General features: G+C 41.6%; 3 protein-coding genes across 3 annotated transcripts; 1 reads left to right on the top strand and 2 right to left on the bottom strand.

The window, feature by feature from the left end:
• Window positions 1–462: 462 nt before the first annotated feature.
• LOC310940649 (E3 ubiquitin-protein ligase TRIM21-like) lies at window positions 463–6,038 on the top strand (the record flags this gene model as incomplete). Its single annotated transcript, XM_083905638.1, has 10 exons — window positions 463–908; window positions 1,692–1,872; window positions 2,766–2,861; window positions 3,446–3,535; window positions 3,644–3,787; window positions 3,879–4,026; window positions 4,375–4,419; window positions 4,508–4,534; window positions 4,636–4,811; window positions 5,551–6,038. The coding sequence occupies 10 exons, from the start codon at window positions 463–465 to the stop codon at window positions 5,917–5,919; spliced, it is 1,722 nt and encodes a 573-aa protein (XP_083761764.1). The 3' UTR covers window positions 5,920–6,038.
• A 5,401-nt stretch (window positions 6,039–11,439) lies between these two features.
• LOC310940648 (adipose-secreted signaling protein-like) lies at window positions 11,440–13,842 on the bottom strand (the record flags this gene model as incomplete). Its single annotated transcript, XM_083905637.1, has 5 exons — window positions 11,440–11,525; window positions 11,741–11,863; window positions 13,052–13,205; window positions 13,287–13,423; window positions 13,824–13,842. The coding sequence occupies 5 exons, from the start codon at window positions 13,840–13,842 to the stop codon at window positions 11,440–11,442; spliced, it is 519 nt and encodes a 172-aa protein (XP_083761763.1).
• A 4,657-nt stretch (window positions 13,843–18,499) lies between these two features.
• tesk1a (testis associated actin remodelling kinase 1a) lies at window positions 18,500–23,810 on the bottom strand (the record flags this gene model as incomplete). The annotated part of the gene is made up of 10 exons (XM_083905735.1): window positions 18,500–19,671; window positions 20,831–20,927; window positions 21,060–21,146; window positions 21,436–21,519; window positions 21,641–21,731; window positions 21,930–22,012; window positions 22,214–22,360; window positions 22,487–22,535; window positions 22,852–22,973; window positions 23,601–23,810. The coding sequence occupies 10 exons, from the start codon at window positions 23,808–23,810 to the stop codon at window positions 18,500–18,502; spliced, it is 2,142 nt and encodes a 713-aa protein (XP_083761861.1).
• Window positions 23,811–24,010: the final 200 nt, after the last annotated feature.

The raw sequence follows: 24,010 nt of genomic DNA, 5'->3' as shown, positions 1-24,010 counted from the left end.
GCGACGTATGGGGTGTAAGGTCATCTCTGAATGTGTGTCGAATGACGAGACACATGTAGGTCACATGTGGGTGTGTCCACACTCGAATTTAGAGGTGTCCACTTGTGACTGGATCCTTCAGGACGGACGTCAACACCTAAACGGGGTCATCATGTGCAGGGATGTGCTCGTTGAGCCTTGACGACACATTTTGAGGTTGGATTGCAAATGTGTCGTCGGTGTGTTCTGGGTGGATTTACACAAACACACACAGAAGAAAAAATACAAACAGGTGGTTTCGTAACATCTGGGAATTCAGGCTTGGGTGGAACTTTGAGATACAGGTTTGTTTTTAACCACGAGGAGGTCATTTTGAGAACCCTCTCGGACAACCGAACCTCCAAAATAAGTCTAAAATCACATGATTAACCTTCTTCCCTTGTACCATTGTCAAATTGTAGTGTGTAGCGTGGGACGACTGTGATGGCGCTGCCTGCGGCTTTTCTCTCCGAGGACCAGTTCACCTGCTCCATCTGTCTGGACGTCTTCAACAACCCGGTGTCGACGCCGTGCGGCCACAGCTTCTGCAAGTCCTGCATCTCCTCCTACTGGGGCGGATTGGGAGGAACCGCCAAGAACTACCAGTGTCCGCTCTGCAAGGAGTCGTTCCGGAAGATACCGGAGCTCCACATCAACCACACGCTGAGGGACATCACCGAACGCTTCAAGGAGGTGACCAAAGATCCTCCGTCCCAGAAGACGGGAGAGATGCCGGAGGGCATTTTTACCGAGATGATGACGCGGTTTCAGAAGTTCCATCCCGGCGAGTCTCAGCAACAGAGTCAGGAAAGAGGCCGAGCTAAACTGGCCTTGCACTCTCAGAGCGTGGACCACGAGCACCCACCTCCTCCGTATTCATCCTCCCGCAGGTAAAACACTACATATTATAGCAGTAAATTTGTGATAGGGTTGTAATTTTAGCATGTTCTCCCCGTGTGTGCATGGGTTTTCTCCGGGTTTTCCGGCTTCCTCCTACAGTCCAAAAAAATGCGATATGGGGATTAGGTGAATTGGTCACTCTAAATTGACCGTAGGTGTGAGAGTGTGAGTGAATGGTTGTTTGTCTCTATATGTGGCCCTGTGATGGACTGGGGAACTGTCCAGGGTGTACCCCGCCTATCGGCCAATGTCAGCTGAGATAGGCACAGCACCCCCCGCAACCCTCTGGTGGAGGATAAAACGGTAGATGATGGGTGGATGGATGTCATTTTAAAGGCTTTTGATACCAAATACATGGACTTCAATACCTATTCCTGAACCCTCACTCCTCTTCTACAGCTTTAGCCTCCATATTCAGGTCGTGGCGCTGGTTCCAATCTCAGCTGACATGCAGAGCGAAATGCAGGGTACACCCTAGACAGGTCGCCATTCCATCACAGGGCCACATATAGAGACAAACAACCATGCACTTTCACAGCCAATGTCCAAATGAGCTAATCCCCAAATCTGCATGTTTTTGGACTTTTGGAGAAACTGGAGGAAACCCATGAAGAAAGGTCCCACAAAGGGAAGTGTGCTAACAACACCAGCCCATTCCTGAACCCCTTTTTGATAAATTATGAAGGTCTCGACAAACCGTTAACAGCGTGCAAGTGTCGCTTTTCTAAGTTCAAACCAACAGATTTAAAAAAAAATTCTGTGTGACATCGCAGGCACAGTTCCAGTGGTCTCGGCGACCCCGCCTCTCACCTGCCTCCGTGTCCCCTTCACCTGCGAGGCCTGGAGTTTTTCTGCCACGACGACAACACCTGCGTGTGCAGCGTCTGCGCCGAGACACCAGAGCACAGAGGTCACACCATCGTCCCTGCCAAGAAGGAGTGGCTCATCAAGAAGGTGTGTGTGCGTGAATGAATTATATCACGAGCTGGGCGGCCATTTTGGACCACCAATTTAGCCCAAAATGGACAAACCTTACATATTTTGAGTTTTGATGCGGACTAAAGATAGTTTCTCCAACACGTGGAAGAGATTATACACTTAATTTGTACCAATGAAACCTCCTAAGTGTTAGACACTGGAACCTTCACGTCCACAAAACCCTTTATTTCACCATTAGACCGCCTTTTCCAACTGGAAAACCTAAAACTTTATAAACCTGCACCAAAAGTCCATTGAGAAAATCAACGATTTCACACCATGGTGTACAGGAGCTGTCGGTCCACTGCTGCCACCATTTCTTTCTAAGTTCAAATGTCTTATTTTGTGACTTTGGTGGTTGAAAATCCTATTTTTGGGTTTTTGAGAGAAATGTTTGTAATGTTCAGTTTCTGGTCAGAAGATTAGCGGAATAAAGTCTTAAAACCTTGTTTTATTCAGCCACCGTACTGTTCAGTTTAGGTGCCATATGTAAGAATGTGGCCAAAAACAGTTACTACATTCAAATTCAAAATGCCGAGGTCTTTTAGGTTTGGTTTTCTGACGTAAACTGGCAACCCGTGGTTGCTCGGCAGCTGAGACTCTACTGACTGCAATGATTGGATAGACGGCGGTAGGTGGCGCCACATGCCAAAACATGATTTCAAAACATAAACATGATTTGCAGTCTGCAAAATATTTTTTTTAATGCAAATATTTTGTCTGTACTGTTGTTGTTGGTGAGTTCAGTTTGTTATATGAACATTATTCCTGAGTCTCTGTGACATATTAGGAGGATTTTATGGCCAGTTGCTTTGGATTTATTACATAATGCACCTTTAACTTACACCTGGTATATCTGTTTTCTCCAGTCCCAGTTGGGAATTGAAGAGCTGGAGCTGAAGGATCTCATCTGTGTGAGAGAGCGGAAAGTGGAGGAAATACAGACCTCCTTACAACAGATAAAGGTGAGTTCTCAGCCCGGTCAGGACCCTCTAAATGACTTATGGCACTTTCATATTTCGTTTTAACAGACATGCATGTAATCACGGATATCATTTTAATCATTTAATTCACTCGACAAAATTCACACCATATGCCATCAACGTACTACATCTGGGACTTGAGAAAAGACATTTTAAAAGGTTTATAAATGAGCGATTTTAGCTTGTGGGACACAAGTTTGTGTCTCTAAGATAAATCCAATCAAAGGATTTCAAAGACAGAAATGACAAAAAACAACACATTTGAATGAACCGAGGAAGGCAGCAGTGGATCGACTATTTCTGTTTGCTGTGGTGTAAAATCAGTGTTTTTCTCCATGGGCTTTGGTGCAGGGAGAGTGAGCTGTTTACAAAGCGACACAAACGTCCTGTCCAGGAGTCAATGAGGACACAAGTGTGGTTGTTGTTCAGCTGTGGAAAAATTCTGGTTTATGTTTACGAAGATTTGTGTGATTGTAGAAATATTTTTGTGTGCGACGGGTATAAATCTGAGTTGTCATCTGCATAACAAGAGATAATATCAGTACCTGTGTCGCTGTTATTTCAAGGCCGCTGCAGCGAGAGAAACGGACGCAACGGTTTGCGCGTTTTCCAAACTGATCGCCACCATTGAGCGCTGTCAAGTCGAAGTCCTGGAGGTAAACCACACGGACACTGGACACATGGAGATGTTTTTTGTTTTGTCATAAAAGTCGGCGTATTCTTTATCTGGAGTAACATTCCACCTCCTTCACGTTCACTTTCAGATGATAGAGATGAATCACCGAGCGTCGGAACACAGAGCTCAGACTCTGCTCAAAGAGCTGGAGGAGGAGATCGCCGAGCTGAAGAGACGCAGCAACGTGCTGAGTCACCTGGCCGTGTCCGAGGATTACGTCCTCTTTCTCAAGGTACGAAGACGTCAACGTGGGCGACGATGGACGGACGGATGTGTTTCTGTCAGCTGTTTTTCGCGTGACCTTTCTCTGTCCTCGTCCGCAGACGTTCGCTGCTCTGTCCGCTCCTCTTCAAACCAAAGACTGGTCCAGTGTCTCCGTGTCGCCTGAGCTGCACTCGGGTGTGATCGTCAAGGCCGTCGATTCAGTGGTGGAGAGATTTCAGGAGGAGATTAAGAGGCTGCCGGAAATCTGTAAGTCCTCATGTGGAATTGATCCATTTTTAAGTGGTAATTTAGTTTGATTATTGTATGAAATATTGACACAAACTGAAGTCAATGGTGACTGAGCATTTTGCGCCCCCTTCTGGACACTAGACAGGCATTAGATTTTATCCATACATGTGTGAAAGTGGTTTCTCAAAGGCTCTCTCTGAAAACATGGACTGAACATAAGGCTCTGGACTTTGGTGCAGGAAGTGAGAGGTTTACAATGTGGCACAAATTTCAGTTTCCAGTCGGAAAAAAAAGGTGTTTCATAGTAACAGCAACAAAGTCCTGATAGAGCTCCTTTTATTAAATGCAGTTGTCTCTTCTTAACAGACAAGAGAACCACAGTGGAACACTCTGTGCCCAGACCAAACACAAGTATGAATCCCTCTCATTAAATGTGTTCAAATACATGCAAAAATATGTGAAACTATGGATTAAAATGTGACTTTTTTTGTCCCTGCAGAGACGAGGAGGGTTCAGGAATATGCAGGTAAGGAATATAAACTAACTTTTCCATCGCTGTAGTTTGTCGTCATTTTGAAAACCGCCAACCATCACGTATCACGATCTCTCTCTCTCTCTCTCTGACAGCCGACATCACTCTCGATCCCAACACCGCACACCCACGTCTCTCCATATCAGCAGATCTGAGGCAGGTTCACTGCGGTGACCGACATCAGCAGGTGACGGAGAATCCGGACCGCTTTGACCGGGTGGTTTGTGTTCTGGCTCGACAAGGCTTCAGCTCGGGACGACATTACTGGGAGGTAAACATCCACAAATGCGCAAAATATACAACAAAACTAACCCAAAAAACATCCATAAACACAAAATATACAACAAAACTAACCCAAAAAACATCCATAAACACAAAATATACAACAAAACTAACCCAAAAAACTCCCACCAATGCAAAATATACAACAAAACTAACCTAAAAAACTTCCACAAACGCAAAATATACAACAAAACTAACCCAAAAAACATCCATAAACACAAAATATACAACAAAACTAACCCAAAAAACTCCCACCAATGCAAAATATACAACAAAACTAACCTAAAAAACTTCCACAAACGCAAAATATACAACAAAACTAACTCATAAAACTCCCACAAACGCAAAAAATATACAACAAAACTAACCCAAAAAACTCCCACAAATGTCCACAAATGCCGCGACACCGGAGTCCAGGCACCGTTTACCAGTTAGCTCCGTTAGCTGCATTAGCTCCTCTAGCGCCGTTAGCACGCCTACAGTCAAACCAGAGTGGTCTGTTTATTAAATAACCAGCATACCTGTGTACTGCGTATGTGTGCGTCTGTTTTTAAAGTTTAGAGCTACTTTAGGCACTCATTTTAACAATCGGGAGTTACGTAAACATGACGTTTGACAGCACTACAAAATATACAACAAAACTAACCCAAAGAACATCCACAAACGCAAAATATACAACAAGACAAAAAATCTAACCAAGGAAACTGTTCCATGCTCTTTTCTTAAAGGTGGATGTCGGAGGAAAGACGGACTGGGACCTGGGCGTGGCCAGCTGGTCTGTCCATCGGAAGGGCAAAATCACCGTAAGCCCCGCCCACGGCTACTGGTTCCTGAGCCTGCGCGATCGCACCGAGTACGCGTTCCGAACAGAACCCTCCACCAGCATCAGCGTCAACCTCCGGCCGGCGAGGATCGGGATCTACGTGGACTGCGATAAGGGGGTGGTGTCCTTCTACAACGTGGAGGCCAAGATGCTCATTTACACGTTCACGGACAGATTTCCCGACACCGTTCATCCGTTCTTCAGCCCCTGCACCAACAAGTCGGGAAGGAACGAGGCTCCGCTCATCATCTGTCCCGTTTCTATGGGAGACTGACGTGAGCGGACATTTAGAGGGCATTTAATGTCTGAAGCCTTTATTTTTTTTTTTGCCAAAAGAACGTTTTTATTTGTAATTAAGTTCATCCAGAGAAGTTGACAGTTCTGTGCAAAAGTCTTAGGCCACAGTGAGATTTGTTGTTTTTTAGCTAAAAGAAATATTGGAGCTGTTTGTCGTTATGAAAAACTATATATACATATGTACATATATATACATATGTATATATATGTATATATATATATACATACATATATATGTATATATATACATACATATATATGTGTATATATATACACATATATATATATATTAAACCTTAAACTAAGACTTTTGCTCAGACTGTAAATCACTAACTGTCAACTAACACGTTACTTGTGCTGCGTTCAAGTAGAACTCGTAATCACGCCATACAAATATCGTAAAACAACGGTGTTTCCCCAAACCCTTTTGTACAAATGCGACAACTGCTAAATGTGTAAATTTTGTAAAATATAATGTTTGCTTTTTTTGAATAGGAAAAACCAGTAAAAGTGTTTCATGAGATGTTTCTTTGATAAATGCATCAAACATATCATATATATTTGTTTTATTCAATAAATCTTGAGTAAAAAGATGGGTAATAATACATTTTTTGAATTCTTTATTTTTTTTGGTGACCCCAAAAATAAGTATCTCCAAAAGTCCAGTCAGTGAAATAAAGATACTATTATAACCTATTAATCTATTATATTATATTATATTATATTATTATAAAGTATTTAACTATAAGTAGATTTTTGAAATTGTAGTAGAATTTGGATTAGATTATAAACAGATTTTTGGAACGATGAGTAGATTTTTGAATTATAGTAGATTTTTGAATTATGAGTAGATTTTGATGATGCTTTGTTCTCCTGCACTTTGACTTTAACATGTTTGCAATGATGTGCGCCCTCTACTGGTATGTAGAGGTGACAGCCACAGAAATGACATGGTCTGTACAATCTGGAAATAAACCTGGAAGTCAGAAAGTTTTTGGACGTCGAGTATGACGTTTTTGTCAAATTATAGACGGCAGTATAATATAACGTTTTCGTCAAATTTTGGACAACATACAACCTATGACTTTTTTGCCAAATTTTGGACCAAATTTTTTTTCTCCAAAAATTGTCACATTTTGGACGACATAGTATAGTATGATGTACAACATAGTATAGTATGATGTTTTTGTCAAGTTTTAGACCAAAAAAATGTTCTTCAAAAAAAATTTTCAGATTTTGGACGACATAGTATGTCGTTTTTGTCAAATTTCGGACCAAATTTTTTTTTCAAAAAATTGTCAGATTTTGGACGACATAGTATAGTATCGCTTGTTTTGAGTCCACAAGGTGGCAAGGTTTGTCCCAGTCAGGCATTTAGACCGGTCCACCACAGATGCTGGTTTGGTTTAATGAGGTTTTGACTGTTTGCATTAAAAAAAGCAGATTATCAACGTCTGCTTCATCACGTAATTGAACACCTATACCAATATGACAAGCGGATAAATCAAATAAAACAAAACCGGAAAATTTCTCGTCAGGTCATATAGCTCTATGAGTTTGTCACTGCCTCATGGAGCGGGAGTCCGTGGTTCGATTCCTGAGAAGCCCAGATTGATAGTTTTGTTTTTTGAAACTTCAGATTCTGATGAACACCTGACAAAAGAATCCGGGGAGTTTTGAAAAAAAATTTGCAAAAATTTTAGCTAAATCTTTTTGCAAGTGCTCAAAAAATTTTGAAAAACTCTGACCAAAACAGAAAAGATAAGATTACCAAAAATGTCATTGTAAGTATATGGACAAATAGCTCAGACTGTTGGCAGATGACTTGTGTCCCTGAGGTTATGAGTTCAAATCCCACAGTCATGCTTTCTTTTAGTTTCAGATTCAATGTAAAAACAGTCAAAAGTCGCCGAAAATATAGACAAATGTCAGAACCAGTAGTTCAGTTGGTAAGAACGCTGCTCTCAGGTGCTGAGGTTGTGGGTTCGATTCTTACGAAGAACTTAATTTTTTAAAGTCCAACATGCAAATTGAGATTGAAAGGGGACGAAAAGCCCTGTATATTTCAGGAATCGGTGGCGTAGCGGTGTTGTACTCACCCAAGATTGGGGTTAGTGCTCGGTTCACAAGGTCGTGAGTTCGGTTCCGCGTCGGTTGCGTTGCGTGTCAGGTTTGCGCGTCAGTTCACTGGTGTGGGGTTTGTGTGTAGTGGTGATGGGTCACTGGTGTGGGGGTGAAATGTGTGTGTGTGTGTGTGTGGTGGTGGTGGTGTGTCACTGGTGTGTGGGATGAAGTGTGGTGGTGACGGTGGCTGTAGGAATGGAATGGCAGTGGTGATGGTTGCCAGGTTGGGGTTCACAAAATCTGGTTCAGGTGATTTTTTTTTTGATTTTTTTTGGTCAGGGTTGCCAGGTTGGTTTTCCACAATGGCTGGGGCTGCGTATAGTGCGAGGGTTGCCAGGTTGGGTTTCCACCCATCCGGGGCTGCGCGCAGTGCGAGGGTTGCCAGGTTGGGTTTCCACCACGGCTGGGGCTGCGTGCAGTGCGAGGGTTGCCAGGTTGGGTTTCCACCACGGCTGGGGCTGCGCGCAGTGCGAGGGTTGCCAGGTTGGGTTTCCACCACGGCTGGGGCTGCGCACAGCGCGAGGGTTGCCAGGTTGGGTTTCCACCGCGGCTGGGGCTGCGTACAGTGCGAGGGTTGCCAGGTTGGGTTTCCACATTGGGTCCCGTAACGTTTTGGGCCACGTTTGTGGAACCAAAACCACCGGACTGGTACGACCCAGCAGTTGTGGAACTGAACCTGCGGGACTGGCCCAAAACCCACCATTGTGGCAGGTCCAGCAAGTTCGGTTCCACAACTGCGGGGTCGTTCCGGTCCAGAGGCTTTGGTTCCACAACCCGCGACATTGTTCCAGTCCACAACATGGCGGTCCCTGGCTCCCTAGAGGTGGTAAAGGGTTTGGAGGCATTTTTTTCTGTTCACTAAAATTAGGTTTTTGGGTCCAGGTGTTTGTTTAGTAACTGCTGCTTAAACATGATCAGCACATGACGAATGTGTGAGCGTCACTAGTTTAGCTCCTCCTCTTCCAGGAAGTGCACAGGTTGGAGGAACTCCTACTCTATAAACAGAGAGACGAGGCTTTCGCCTGCAAACATTTCACTTGTTAAACAAAGTGTCCAATGTGTTATGTGTCTGTTTACTTGTTTACTTTAAAGTAGTTACTTGGTTTTTATTTCTTATTCACTTGAAACATTAGATTTATTATGTAACCTAACTCAATAGTGAATTTAGTTTGAACAATCTTACGTCCACAACAGTATCAATGCGTCCTACAATCACAACAACATACTAGACTAAGACATTTTATGTTTTGTCAACATTCTTTTTATTGTTTTCACAACATAACAAAGGAAGCACAATCATAAGCATCGAACAAACATGTTCATTTATATCCTGTTCTCGGTTGGGGATCTGGTTAATGAGTCAATTGTCTTAATAAAAGAGAAAAAAAGTTGTATAAAGATGCATCTGTGTTGTATTATTCACTGGCAAGGGTAACTATTTACATGTCTACTGGAACTTCCATCATATGTATCTCATCACTTCCTGTTTTTTAGCAAATAAATGGATCCCAAATCTGGTAAAAAGAATTATGTCGTCACTATTGGTCTTCTGATGTTTTTCCATGAAAGGCCCATCATTCTTTTTGCCAATAATATAAACCTAAAACTAAAATTTTTTTAGATTTTGGACGACATAGTATAGTATGTTGTTTTTGTCAAATTTTGGACCAAATTTTTTTTCCACAAAATTGTCACATTTTGGACAACATGGTATAGTATGATGTACTACATAGTAGTATGATGTTTTTGTCAAGTTTTTAGACCAAAAAAATGTTCTTCAAAAAAATTGTCAGATTTAGGACGACATAGTATATAGCAGGGGTCACCAACGTGGTGCCCACGGGCACCTGGTAGCCCGCAGGCAGCCAATAAGGTGCCCGCGGGCTCACTTCACTTCACCTCACTTGCATGTATCCGTATGATCGCTCAGTAAAATATCTTATGATATTGTTTATAAAAACTGGTTATCGTTAGGAGTAAGCACTGGAATGAATGTGTATGCAGTTGAATGCATAATATTAATCATTTAAATGGTAAACAAACAAAAAAAAATGTTAATGTGGTAGCCCTCCATATTATTTTTTACCCGTCAGGTAGCTCTCTGTCTCAAAAAGGTTGGTGACCCCTGGTATATAGTATGTCATTTTTGTCAAATTTTGGACCAAATTTTTTTTTCCAAAAAATGGTCAGATTTGTGACGAAATAGTGTAGTATGACATTGAGGTCATACTCAATGTCGGCTAGCTTTTTCCTCCCATTATAGCAGCCGTCGATGATGAAGTTGAAATCCTCGTTGAAATTGAAACCACGCAAACGAACGCACACGACGGAGAGTTTTAGCTTGGTTTTTGGAATGGGACACGGCGACTCAGTCATTCATTTTCACAAATGTGTCCAATAAATCTCTGCATGAACCCGGAGAAACCTGCGCACCCTGTGGTGTAGTGGTACATACAGCGCTAGCCACTGCTCCACCGCGTGGCCGCCAGATTTGACAAGTACACAATTCAACATGGAGACATTTGATGATCATTGATACATTTTTAATCCTGAATTGTGTATGTGTGAGTGTGTACCTGGTATTCCTTATGTTGTGGGGACCTACATGTGTACATGTGCTCAGGTGTGTTCATATAGTTGGTGAAAATGAACAAATAAATAATAATAATAATAATAAAAAACTGATAAAAGACACTATATATATATTGCACATTTTTATAGACTCTGTCTGTATATATACTATACTGGTATAGTGAATTTAGAGATAAGGTGACTCTTATCATTATTATTATTTTGTTATTTGTTTTATTTTTACGCACTTTTTTTTTAACGCAGATTTTTAAACTATAAGTAGAATTTGGAATTATAGTAGAATTTGGAATTATAAGTAGATTTTTGAATTATAAGAAGATTTTGGAAATATAAGTAGATTTTGGAATTGTAAGTATTTTTTTTAACTATAGTAGATTTTTGAATTATAAGTAGATTTTTGAACTATAGTAGACTTTGGAATTATAAGTAGAATTTGGAATTATAAGTAGATTTTAAAACTATAGTAGATTTTTGAACTATAAGTAGAATTTGGAATTATAAGTAGATTTTAAAACTATAGTAGATTTTTGAACTATAAGTAGAATTTGGAATTCTAAGTAGATTTTGTAATTATAATTATTATAATTATTATGAAAAATAGTCACAATAAATGTAAATAATAATAATAATAATAATATTCAGCCTTTCTGTAAACTGTTTGGCCAGCTGGTGATATCTACCCTTTACTGAGAACTCTTTGACATTTCGTTTTAATCCTGTAAATATTTCCTAGCAATCATAAAGACACACAGTCAGAGCGACATCAGTGTGAATCTTATCGTCATTTCCTCTTTCGATCGCTACTGTGCTTCCTCGCACCCAGACATCGAACCCCCTCCAGCAGCATGGGAGTCCCATGATGAGGGTCTGGATACAGAAGAAGAGGAAGAAGAAGAAGAAAGAAAAGAGAAAGAGATTCAAACTGGAAAAATAAAGAGAAACCGACTGAGGTATCCTAAGAAAATGAGCGCGTTTGTCTTTTCACAAGAAAGTGAGCCTAGTTATCTCGAGATAATGCATTCATTTATCCTCGAGTGTGTGATGCAGAAGTCTGAAAAGAGCTGTTTTCCGTTTGAACTTACCGATGATTTTGGCCTGGAGTCTGATCTTCAGACTGGTCTCTTTTTTCCCTTTGGTTACCAGCGTCACGTCCTCCTGCAGCACCCCCTCCTGGTGAGTCCTGTACTCACATGTTACCTTCACTCCTGCTGAGGGAAAAGACGACTCATCAGTTTCTATAATGACAACCTCTGATATTGTTCTTTGTATATTAATACTCAAAGTTTTGAAAATACTTGTAGTAAAAGGACTTTATCGGATTTTTCAGCTTCTTAAATGTGAATATATTTCTGGTTTCTTTGCTTCATAAAACAAAGAAAACATTAAAAACAAAAGGTTTGCTTGATTGATCTGATTATGAAAATAATCGTTCACAGACCAGAAGGGATGAAGGTCTTCTTAGTTTAATAATTATTTATTACTTATGTCATTGCCACGAAAATGATAGCTCAAGATAATGCATTAATTTAAGTAGTTTATCACAAAAAGCCTTGTCATCTCGAGTTAATGCATTAACTCATGTCATTATCAAGAAAGAAACCTTGTTTTCTCGAGATAATACATTCGTTTACGTCGTTTTCACAAAGAAAAAGCCTATTTTTCTTGAGATAATGCATTAACTTATGTCGTTATCTCGAAGAAAAAGCCTAGTTGTCGTAAGATAATGCATTAATTTATGACGTTATCACGAAGAAAAAGCCTATTTTTCTTGAGATAATGCATTAATTTATGTCGTTATCGTGAAGAAAAAGCCCTGTTTTCTTGAGATAATTCATTAATTTATGTCGTTATCGCAAAGAAAAAGCCTAGTTTTCTTGAGATAATGCATTCATTTATGTCGTTATCGTGAAGGAAAAGCCTTGTTTTCTTGAGATAATGCATTAATTTATGCAGCTATCGCAGAAAAAAAAAGCCTAGTTGTCTCTAGATAATGCATTCATTTATGACGTTATCGCGAAGAAAAAGCCTATTTTTCTTGAGATAATGCATCAATTTGTCGCTATCGCAAAGAAAAAGTCAAGTTGTCGCAAGATAATGCTTTAATTTATGTCGCTATCACAAAGAAAAAGCCTAGTTTTTTCGAGATAATGCATTAATTGATGTCGTTATCCCAAAGAAAAAGCCTTGATGTCTTGTGGTGGTCTTCTTAGACTTCATAGAAAGCTACAGCTCCAAAATGTGAAACATGGGCATTGGTTCAAACCGATTAATCGAGTAATGGTTTCAGCCCTAGAAGGCCACCGTAGATCACACTTCCCTGATGTCCTCTGTTCGTCATTAGATGACAGGTATTCTCACACACTGGACGTTTGTTCAAAGAGACGTGGTCTTACCTTCCAGTGAGGAGACGATACGTTGGACCCTGAGGTTGGGTGACTTTCGGCTCGGGGAACAGGAGGGGAGACAGGTAAGATCTTTGCCTAGCGTTGGCGCATCTGGGACACTGAAGATGATCTCATAACAGTTGTGGCTCTTCAGGAAACCCACCTGAGACAGAAAGACAGATAGATATGTTTATGTGTTTATGTGTATGAAGGAGCTCTCATGACTTAACACACACACACAAACCTTGACCAAGTAGCTTCCGTCCTTCTCTGGAACAGCAATGAGAGTCGATTGGTTTGAGGGATCGTCTTTCCGTTTCGGAGACCCCGGTAGCTCGTGGTCGTCAGGGAAATGCACCCCGCCCGCTTTGGACGTAGAGCCTGGAGTTGAGACCAAATAAAAAATAATTATCCACAATCAGGACAATCACAGTCATGGAGACACGCTGAAAAGTGGCCACAACGCTCCAACGGTACCAGGTTTAATTTTAGTCCTGTAAAGTAGGAAACTGAAGACGTGAACAAAGAACCGATGCAAAAGCCCACAATAACCTACTGATGTGACAATTGTTAATAACAATTTTTGACTAATTTTCAGAACCAAAGTGTCACTTTTTAAAATCCTCACACTGAATCTCATAGACAAAACTGCTGTGTCTCTGTGAGCTAAAAATGCTGATTTTCTCTATAGACTTTGGTGTTGGGAGAGTGAGTGGATTACAAACTACAGTTTCCTGTGAGAAAAAAACACTCACAACTCACAAGCAATATAAAAACACACCTTTTCTTCCTGTTTCCATGGTGATATGTTTAGTTGGGAGGTGTCAGACAATATACTGAAGTGTCATCACTGACCTGAATGTGGAGCGAGAGAAAGGACAAACATGCTTTTACTCAGGAATTATGTTCATTTAAGTCACAATACGATATAATCCCGACATTTAAGTCACAATACGACATAATCACGATATTTAAGTAACAATATGATATAATCACGACATTTAAGTCACAATACGACAAAATCACAATATTTATGTCACAATACGATATATTCACGACATTTAAGTCACAATACGACATAATCATGATATTTAAGTCACAATACGATGTAATCATGATATTGTCACAATACAATATAATATAATCACGATATTTAAGTCACAATACGATATAATCACAACATTTAAGTCACGATACGAAATAATCACGATATTAAGTCACAATACAATATTATCACAATAATTTAAGTCACAATACAATATAATCAGATTTAAGTCACAATACGATATAATCACGATATTTAAGTCGCGATACAATATTGTCACGATAATTTAAGCCACAATACAATATTATCGGGACAATTTAAGTCACAATACAATATTATCACGACAATTTAAGTCACAATACAATATTATCACGACAATTTAAGTCACGATACAATATTATCACGATAATTAAGCTACAATACAGTTTAAATACGATAATTAGGTCACAATACGATATTATTAAATCATATTGCGATACGTCACTAGTTTGTGTGTTACGGTGAGGAGGAGCCGAATCGAACTGTATGATGGACCGTATGAGGAAAAGCTCAATAGTTTCTGTTCTCAGGCCAAACAACAAAAAATCACCCAAAGTTACGCACTGCAGCTTGAATTACATAATTTGTTGTTGTTGTGTCATTTGTAGTTAGATTTTATAAAATGGAGATTAAAAAAACCGGGGGAAAAAACCACATTATATAGCAAACAAACAAACTGACATCACGAGATATGAATTTTAAACATTGTCATGAGCCACAGAGGGAAAAAAAGAGATATATATTTAACTTACAGCACGGTGTAGCTAATAACGTGGCCGGTGCTCCTCCCTCATCGTGTCCGGGGTGAAAAACGACTCACGACAATCAAAGAAAATGGACGTGCACCTGTCAATCACAGACCACGCCCATCCAGCCACGGTCACGATCCGCGACCGGAAATCAATGACGCAGCAGATTTTTTTTATAAAACTGCAGCTGTAACGATGACGATGATGATGAGGAGGATGATGGTGGTGTTGGTGATGACGATGATGAAGGCGCGGTTGTCTCCCTGCGGTGAGTGTGGCTGTCCCGCTACACTTATGTATGGCGTGTGAACAGTGCCTGCCAACGCGTGTGTGTGCGCGTACCATGAACTGAGCCGGTGTCCAATGAGGGAAGAGGAAAAGTGTGACACACGTGACGTCACGATCCTCGGTTTGACCTCAGAAAAGACAATTTCAGTAAAAAAAAAAATTAATCAATTAATTAATTAATTAATTAAATGCACCTAAATGTATAATAAGGTTTCGATAGTGACTTTATTTAAGAGAAAAAATAAAAACATACAATAACATAATAATTATAATATAACTCATTTATAAATATATATATTTTGCATTACATGTATTTAATACAAATGATGCTTTGCATATAAAATACAAATACTTGTTTATTTATTTGGTTTGTATTTACTTACTGTTAATATGAACACTAGTGCAATTTACAGCAATTATCTATTTTAATTAAATTTAATTTCAACACAACATAAATTTGGATACGATATCACTATGTTTAAGGATATAATATTATTGCAATATACAAGTGACAATACGATATTATCACAATATTGCAAAATACCGAGTAAACGGGCACATACTGAACAGATGCTGCACTAGCGACAACAAACAACCAGAAAACAGAACGAGTACAACCATATTTGTCTTTATTTATTACCAGATTACTTCACACGGGTTTCTACGTGTATCGAAGAACAAAACACTGAAATAAAGTGAGAACCGCGGTTTAACATGAGACAAAATGACGGGGTAAAAAAAGGTTATTCGTCACTCAAACGCACGCACACACACACACACAGTGTGTGGAATGATCTGTACAAGAGGAAATGATGCAAGTGAAGGGAAAACTACGTTTGTTGAGCAAGAAGCAACAATAAAAGCACCAGTAGCACAGATTTTAAATTTAACATAAGCCTGGTGTTTTAATGCAAAACGCTCCCAAAAAAATCTGAAGTGCAAAATAAAATAATTCACATGACGAGCACCCTTCAAATCCCTGAAAATTAAAGATATCAGTGTTTTTCTCTCTCTCTCTCTCACACACACACACACACACACACACACACATACACACACAAAGGTCAGCTGCTATAAAAATGTCCATAAATAAGTGTAAATAAATATAAAGGTCAGTAAATCTTTATTAATTTTTATAAATATGAAGTGTATCTAACATTACTTCAGTTTCAGCAGAGTCAGAAAAGTGCTGACTCGGCACGCGCGTGGTTTACGGACCTGCAGTCACGCCGAGCCTCAGAAGTAAAACCACATTCACGCCTGTCGCTTCCTGTCGTCCGACCACAGACCGCGTGTGAAACGTGGACGTCGTCTTCCGTAAAAGTTCGCGATATTGAAAAATATCGTCAGAAATGTACACATCTTCACTGTCATTTTAGTGCAAAATAAATAAAAAATAATAATAAAAAAATACTATTACGACAGAATTTAGTCGTAATGCTAATTTTGTATTGTTCTCAAATAACTGATGTGTCTTTTGGTTTGGATATACACTTGTTTTTGTGCGAGTAATTGTGCTTCTCTTTCCAGTTTAACAATTTACTGAGCAGCCACCAGGGGGCGACATTTCCTCGCCGAGTTTTTGTATGAATCGCTAGTTTCAGCTCGTCTACAATCGCAAATCACGTTGAATTATGTCAGTTTGGAGGGGAAAAAGACTATAAAGTGCGACACATGAGAGTGATTGACAGCTGGTATCGTCCAATAGGAGCAGGAGACGTCTGCGAAAAATTTTTTGGTTTGTTTTGAAACCCGGAAGACTTCGCACACGTTTTACATTCGGTCTATGTTTGGACCTGCAGAGAGACACCACAGCCTCCAGGGCTAACATGCTAATCAAAACATCTTAAATTTTCCTCCATAAAAGGGAGGGACAGTGGATTATAAAATGTCCTCCCCCTCACCACAGTAAAAAAGTACTTTTAGAGATTAAAGGAAAGGAAAAAAATCCCTGTTTATTACTGTATGTTATATATTAGTAAACTTGGGTCCTAGCTTTGTCACGTTTGCTGTCGTTTATATTAAAAGATGCAGTGTGTAAGAACTAGTGACATCTAATGGTGAGACTGTAGAGTGCAACAGGCGGAAACGATGGTGGCCTTTGCAGACCAAAAAGGATAGAAATCACAAGTTTGTAAAAATATCTTATTCTAAAGCCACTAAAACCAAATAGTTGTTATTCTGAAGCAATTATACATGTAAACAAACATACTTATGAGTATTATATTCAATTTAAACCCTCCTAAATGTTACACACTGCTCCTTTAAATAAACATTAGTTTTTAAGTTAGTTTGACAAACCATGTTTACCATCTTTAGCTTGGCGGGGTTTCCTGCGCCTAACATGACGACAAAAATAAGACCCAAGTTTTCAATACATCGGAGGTATATTATAAAGGGATAGTTCATGTTTTTTGAAGGGTGGTTGTATGAGGCACTGACTTCCTGAGCCGTGAAGTATAGTTTTGAGCAGATTTTCTCACTTTGGCCCTGTAGTGTTGCTAATCATGAAATAAACACAGAATAAATCTTATTCTTTACTTACATGTGAAATGTTCACTGACATATTTATTCATCATTACAGTGCGACTACCATTATACAGATGTTGAGATCGTGACAATTGAACTTTGTTTAACCATAAACTGAATATTAGTTTCAGCTTAAATATGTGATTTTGAGCAATCGCCTCACTCTTCACCAAAGAAAATCTGCGTTTTTAGCCTCGCAGTCACACAGGAGCTGCTGGTCTTCTGCTGCTTGTTTTGTGTCATTTAGGTAAATCCAAATAAAGGATTGCAAACAAAAAAAAAAAATAGAAAATAGTGATTGGGGCAGCAGTCGATCAACTATTCCTGTGTGCTGTGATGTAAAATCGCTGATTTTCTCTATGGACTTTGGTGCAGCAGGAGGAGATGAAAACTCCACACATTTAAGTTGAGAAACGAATAAAAGTTACATTTTACAATCTCAACAGCGGCGTAATGAATATGTACCTGTTCCTCATACAACCTCATTAAAAAAAAAACACCCTGTATCTAGTCTCCTTATAGTGCATGGCTAATTCAGCACAGAGGAAACAGTTGGGTTTGGTTCAACAAAGAGAAAATTGCTCTGTTTTGAGTGGGTTTAGCATCTTTTCAAACCAGTCTGGTTCAGCTGTTTGCTCCACTTTACTTCACACCACCACATTCTTCACCATCTCAGTGATGTGCTGCGTTTCACTCTTCCAGCCCACCAGGTGGCACTCTAACCTTGTGTCGGGGGTGACTGTACTTGGTGCTGGTCACAAATTCAGAACCGAAATCTCTCTCGCTCTCTTTTTTTCCTGTGCAGGCTTAAGTCTGTGCCTCGGGCAGGGAGCGGCCCGGCTCTCGCGGCACCGATGACGCGTCGACCGCGAGGCCGTTTGTGCCGCGGCACAGCAGAGCTTTGCTTGCAGTGGCAGCGGCGGTCGACGACAAAGCGCCGCCACCCGTGATGGTGCCGTTGAGGTTGCGGTAGTGCCGCTGCCGCGGTAACGAGGCCCTCCGTAGCGGGGTGGGCACGGCCGCTGAGCCGCGGAGGCACAATGAGGGGAAACTCAGACCCACCAGGCAGCAGCTCGGACAGGAAATGACATCATCCTGCTCTGCGGGTCCACCACTCGGGTCAGAGGACAGATACTGGGCGCCACTGTAACCGTTACCCCGGCCTCCCATGCCCCTCTGCACCTGCTGTCCAATCACAAGCCCTGAACCGTTGTTGTTATCCACTCGCAGTAGTGGGGGAAAGAAGGGCGGTCCATTTGAGACAGGAAGTTGCCAACCATTGGTCCGTAAAGAGGAGGAGGTGGACAGAGGTCTACCAGGTGTAGAGTCCAGGATTCCCTCTGCTGCCTCTGGAGACTTGGAGCAGTCCATGGGTTCCGTTAGACGTACGTTCTCCTCTTCCTCCTCCAGTCGCTCCAGAGAAACCAACTCAACAGAAAGTCCTGAATCCTCCTCCCCCCTCTCCTCCTCCTCCTTTAACAACCTTCTCCTCTCAGTTATGTCCACATTTTCTTCTCGAAACCTTTCATGCACCTTCTCAAACATGTCCACGGTCCCCACCACTCTGAAGTCTTCGCCCTCCTTTGTCTCCGTGTCTCTTGGCGGCGAGGCCGTCGACCGGCCGAGCTCCGGGGTGCAGGGGAGCGACTGGCACCTCCTGTGCGGCGCTCGAATTCCCTGCGTGCCTCCGAGCAGGTGTGGCGAGGAGCACGGGTCACGTGGGGCAGGGAGCGTGAAGGTAAGGGAGATGACCGACTTGCTGGGCGTGTCCAAGAGTTTGCACCGTCCCCCGTTCAAGTCCTGCCTCAGAGAGAAGGGGTTGACCCGCGCGGGCGTCCCCAGCAGAGGAGGGGTCAGCACTGCCGGGGGCAACACGTCCGACTGGCTCCGCGCCAGGCCAAGCTGTTGTTTACTGGAGTCGCTGAGTCGACAGGGAGAACTACGGCGTCGGTACGGACTGACGTCTGCTGACACCGGATCTGAGTGAGAGAGAAAAACGGAAAACATAAAACCCCTCTGTAATGTTTCTTCTTCTTTTATTAATGAATGTAGTACTGATTTACCAAAAAAATCAGACAACAAATTGCGTGTTTATGAGGAATCTGTCTTTGATAAAACACAAGCAGTGACGCCAACTTAGCGACTTCCAGCTTTTCAGACGCCCTAGAGTCGTGGGGTTCTGCCGTATGAGCGAGCTGCGTCTGGCTCTGTTCACCGTGTGCGGTGTGCAGACCAATCGCTAATCTGTACCGTTCATCACTTGCCTTTTTTTCCAGTATCCAGGATTAAAATGTTTATCCACTAGGGGCAGACTAGATCTACTCATTCCTGACTGAAAATGGACCTTCCTTCCTGAGTCTGTTGTACCTTCTGTGAGAAAGAAAAATGAGAAATTCTTCATGAGCAGTCGGGGAAACTTATCCGGGGCTAGCCACTTTTAGCAATACCAGTCGATGACGACGGCGCTCTACGCGGCATCTTGCTTAGCAACAAAATGTCTATGTTTAAAATAGTGCTGGGCATGTCAATGTTAACGCACATTAGCGCATGGCGCGTTTCCATGACGACTGATCGGAAAAAGACGTGCATGACATCATGTTTTTACGTGACTCCGAGTCTCTAAAGTAACGCTAAACTTTAAAAACAGAGGCACACATACGCAGGCCACAGGTACGCTGGTTATTTTTAGCGCTGCTCTCGTTTAAAAACAGACCGCTTCAGTTCGACTGTAGATGCGCTAACGACGGAAGGAGCTAACGCAGCTAACGGAGCTAGCACTAGTTTAAAAAATAGTGAACGACTGATTTACTGTGAAACAAATACGACACAGAAGTTCAGACCCTGCAAATTCCGAGTTCTGCCTACAAATGCAACACGGCGGCATAAACAACTTCACTGTTTTGTTTGTTAGTGTAAACAATGGCAGAAATGGGTATACTGCCCCCAGCACTTCCTGTAGTACACTGCAGTTATTGAACATAGCTTGTCAGAGCTTGTCGGTTACAGCCTGACTGTAATTCCCCCCCAAAAAACAACAAAGTATTAAAATGAACCTCAACAATCAACAATTATTCTAATGACCCTGCGTAATGCAGCATTTATTTAAAAAATCCAAACTCGTTGGATCCCTGTATTCACCCAATGCAATGGACTTAGTCTGCGTCTCTTCTCCCATGTTCATGCTCTCCAGCGTGAGGACAATGTCAGCGAATGTGGGACGCCGCACTGCGCTCATCTGCAAACGCAAGAGGGGAAAAAAAGATTGGCATAAGACAACTTAGTAATAAGACAGAAAGTGATCTACATCAGTATTCTTAAACTTCAGGGTTAAGACCTGGTTTTAGGGCGTGTCTGTGTGTGTGCTTACATTACAGCAGGTGAAAGCGAGGCTAAAGAACTCAGGAGGACAATCTCCGACCATGTTCTCGAACGCGTCCACATCCAGACCAAAGTCCTACAAAGCACGTACAACAACAAATACAGCAATTAAAACCAAACATATAAGAAATAACAGCATTTAAACACACCGGTTTTTCTAAGGATTAGGGCTATTTTGATTATTAATTAATCAGATTGAGTGTTTTTACAAATAACTAAAGCAAGCTTTCTGACATTTAAGCCTCTTAAATGTGGACATTTTCTAGTTTATTTCGCTTTGAGTCATTGTGAAAATAGATGAATCTATTATGAAAGAAAATCTATACAAATCCTTATCTACAGCCCAAAGATGAACAGATTCTTACCTCAGTCCTGGGTAAGAAGTCAGGATCAGCTTCAATGCGGGCGATGATCTCACAGAGGATGATACCGAACGCAAACACGTCCACCTGAACACACGAGAGAGCAAACATGTCAACTCTGTCCTGACTGAAACCAGCTCTCGTTAAGTGTCCGAATGTTGCACAGAGAGTTCTTTTAATCTCTGCTGCTTCTTCTCATCTCATTTACCTTCTCGTCGTACAGCTCTCCCCTCAGAACCTCGGGCGCCATCCAGTACGGAGAACCCACGATGGCCAGAGGCTGCTTCGGCAAACCATCACTGTGAGAAAACAACAAAAACAAAGCGTTAAATGACTCCTGAACATCTTATCATAGGGCTGGGTATTCACAAACGTGTGTGTTTGAGCCCACAGTGCAACAGTCGTACGAGACGAATCAAAACTGAACCTTAAAAACGTAATATTCAGCCTAGAAGTGCATCGCACAGTTTGAATCAGATGATGAAGATCACACTGACCTGTAATCTGGGATTTTCTCTGCCAGACCGAAGTCTCCGACGACGGCGAAGAACGTGCCGTTATCACAGCGAACCAGACAGTTCTACAAAACGGAAACAGGAAAAAACAGGTTAGCGCGAGTTAGCAAGTTAGTAATGCAACATAGCATAGATCTACTATAATTAATCAAGGTCCAGTGACATCTAAGTGTATAAACCTACTAAAGTGCAGTATATTCCATTTCTGAGAATAAATCCTCCTTAAAGTCACACACTGAACCTTGGGGGGGAGATGAATTCATTACCTTGGAGGTGAGGTCTCTGTGGAAGACGCCCTTGCTGTGCAGGTACTGCAGGCCTCGGGCGATGTCCAGAGACAGACGGATCCTGACGCTCCACGACAGGTACAGGTCACTGTCCAGCAGCTGCTCCAGGTTTCCTCCGTTTATATACTAGAGCGACAACAACAGAGCAGAGCCAAACTGTTAGTTGTTGCGCCATGAACAGACCGTAAACACAACTAAAGATTATTTTCATCATCGATTAATCTGTTAATTCGTATTTTAGTTTTATTTTACCTCAGTCAGAGCGTGGAGTTGACCTTCATGAACACAAACCCCAAGAAACCTGAAGAGAGAAGATACAGTCTTTTAATTAAGTTAAACATTGAGCTTTTACCAGAAATTCTAGATCTGATTTGAAAGGTCAAAAAGATTGTCTACTTGTTTGAAAAATACAAATATAAGCGTACAGGTGTATTTTTTATGTCAGGCATATTAGATATCTACAAAACTGCATCCCTAGTTTTGATATAGAACGACATATAGTAGTTCACAATAAAAAAACATATTTATGGTACAAATACATCAATAAATAACAAAAAAACAGACAGAAATTAGTAAGTATAACTTTGTAAGTATAAGTATAACTTTGACGTACGTACCTGAGAATGTTGGGGTGACAGAGCCTGTTCAGGAGCTGCACCTCTCGCAGCATGTTTGCCTTGTTGCTCTCCAGCTTGTTCATCTTCAGCGCCATCACCTGCCCTGTGATCCGATGCTGCACCTGCACGACAAACAAACAGAAGGAGAACTGTCACTTTTTAATCCAGAATTCGGAAATCCGGGTTAGAAGCACACACCGTCTGAAGTCATTAACGTGTCGTCCAACAGAGGGCACTGTGAGCACAGCCTGCTAAAGTAGATCTATGACCAAGTCTGGACAGGTCAGTGACGGAAGAGTTCAGCCTATGTCTCGACTCCGCCAGTGTGTGTGCGTGTGTGTGTGTGTGTGTGTATTAATAGTGGGGCACTAATAGGCTTTCTGGATTTCCCGTCGCTCGCTCTGATCTGCAACAAATCCACGGAGCCATTTACCGAAGCGGCGGCTGACCGTCTGCACGCACACATACTGTATGTACACACACAATCATGTAATACAATACAACGTAAACAGCGTGACAGTGAAATAATATATGGCTGCGTTCACACTCTACGCTGCCAGTGACCCAATTCTGATTTACGTTTCCTCCCATGTGGCACAAATCAAAGAAAAATGTAGATTCAATGACCGATAACAGATGTTAAGCTGTATTATTTATCATTAAACTGTCTCCCCGCTGCATCTGTCATACACGAACAGCAAACTCTACCAGGAGTTTCAACACGTTCTTCACCAGACAAGTCCACGTACCTTGAAGACCTCTGAGAAGAAGCCCGAGCCAATCTTCTCACAGAAGAAGTCGTCGATGCGGGCCAGGCTGGACACGGCGCTCCTCAGGGCTCGGTACGACGACGGTCGGATCCGGTTGGGAGCGTGGACGCTGTGGAGCGGCGGCTCATCCGGGCCGCAGTGAATACCGTCTGCATCGCAGAAGCAGCACTCGCTGTGGTGGTAGTCCATGGTGGTGACGTTGACGCTTCAGTTACTCTGTGTTTCCCACCCACAGGAACCAAAAAAAAGCGTCTGTTAGATTATAGGAGTCCTGAGGAACGATGTGAGGGTGGCGCCCACCATCATTCTATCACAATAATTGGATACGAAAGGTTTCCCCCAGAGCGAGGATCGAGCACTATCTTGTCCAGCTAATGCGACACTAAGAG

This window comes from Microchirus variegatus, assembly GCF_963457635.1.
Source record: "Microchirus variegatus genome assembly, chromosome: 19".
In the NCBI taxonomy this organism is placed as follows: domain Eukaryota; kingdom Metazoa; phylum Chordata; class Actinopteri; order Pleuronectiformes; family Soleidae; genus Microchirus; species Microchirus variegatus.
This window is presented reverse-complemented; position numbering and strand designations above follow the sequence as displayed.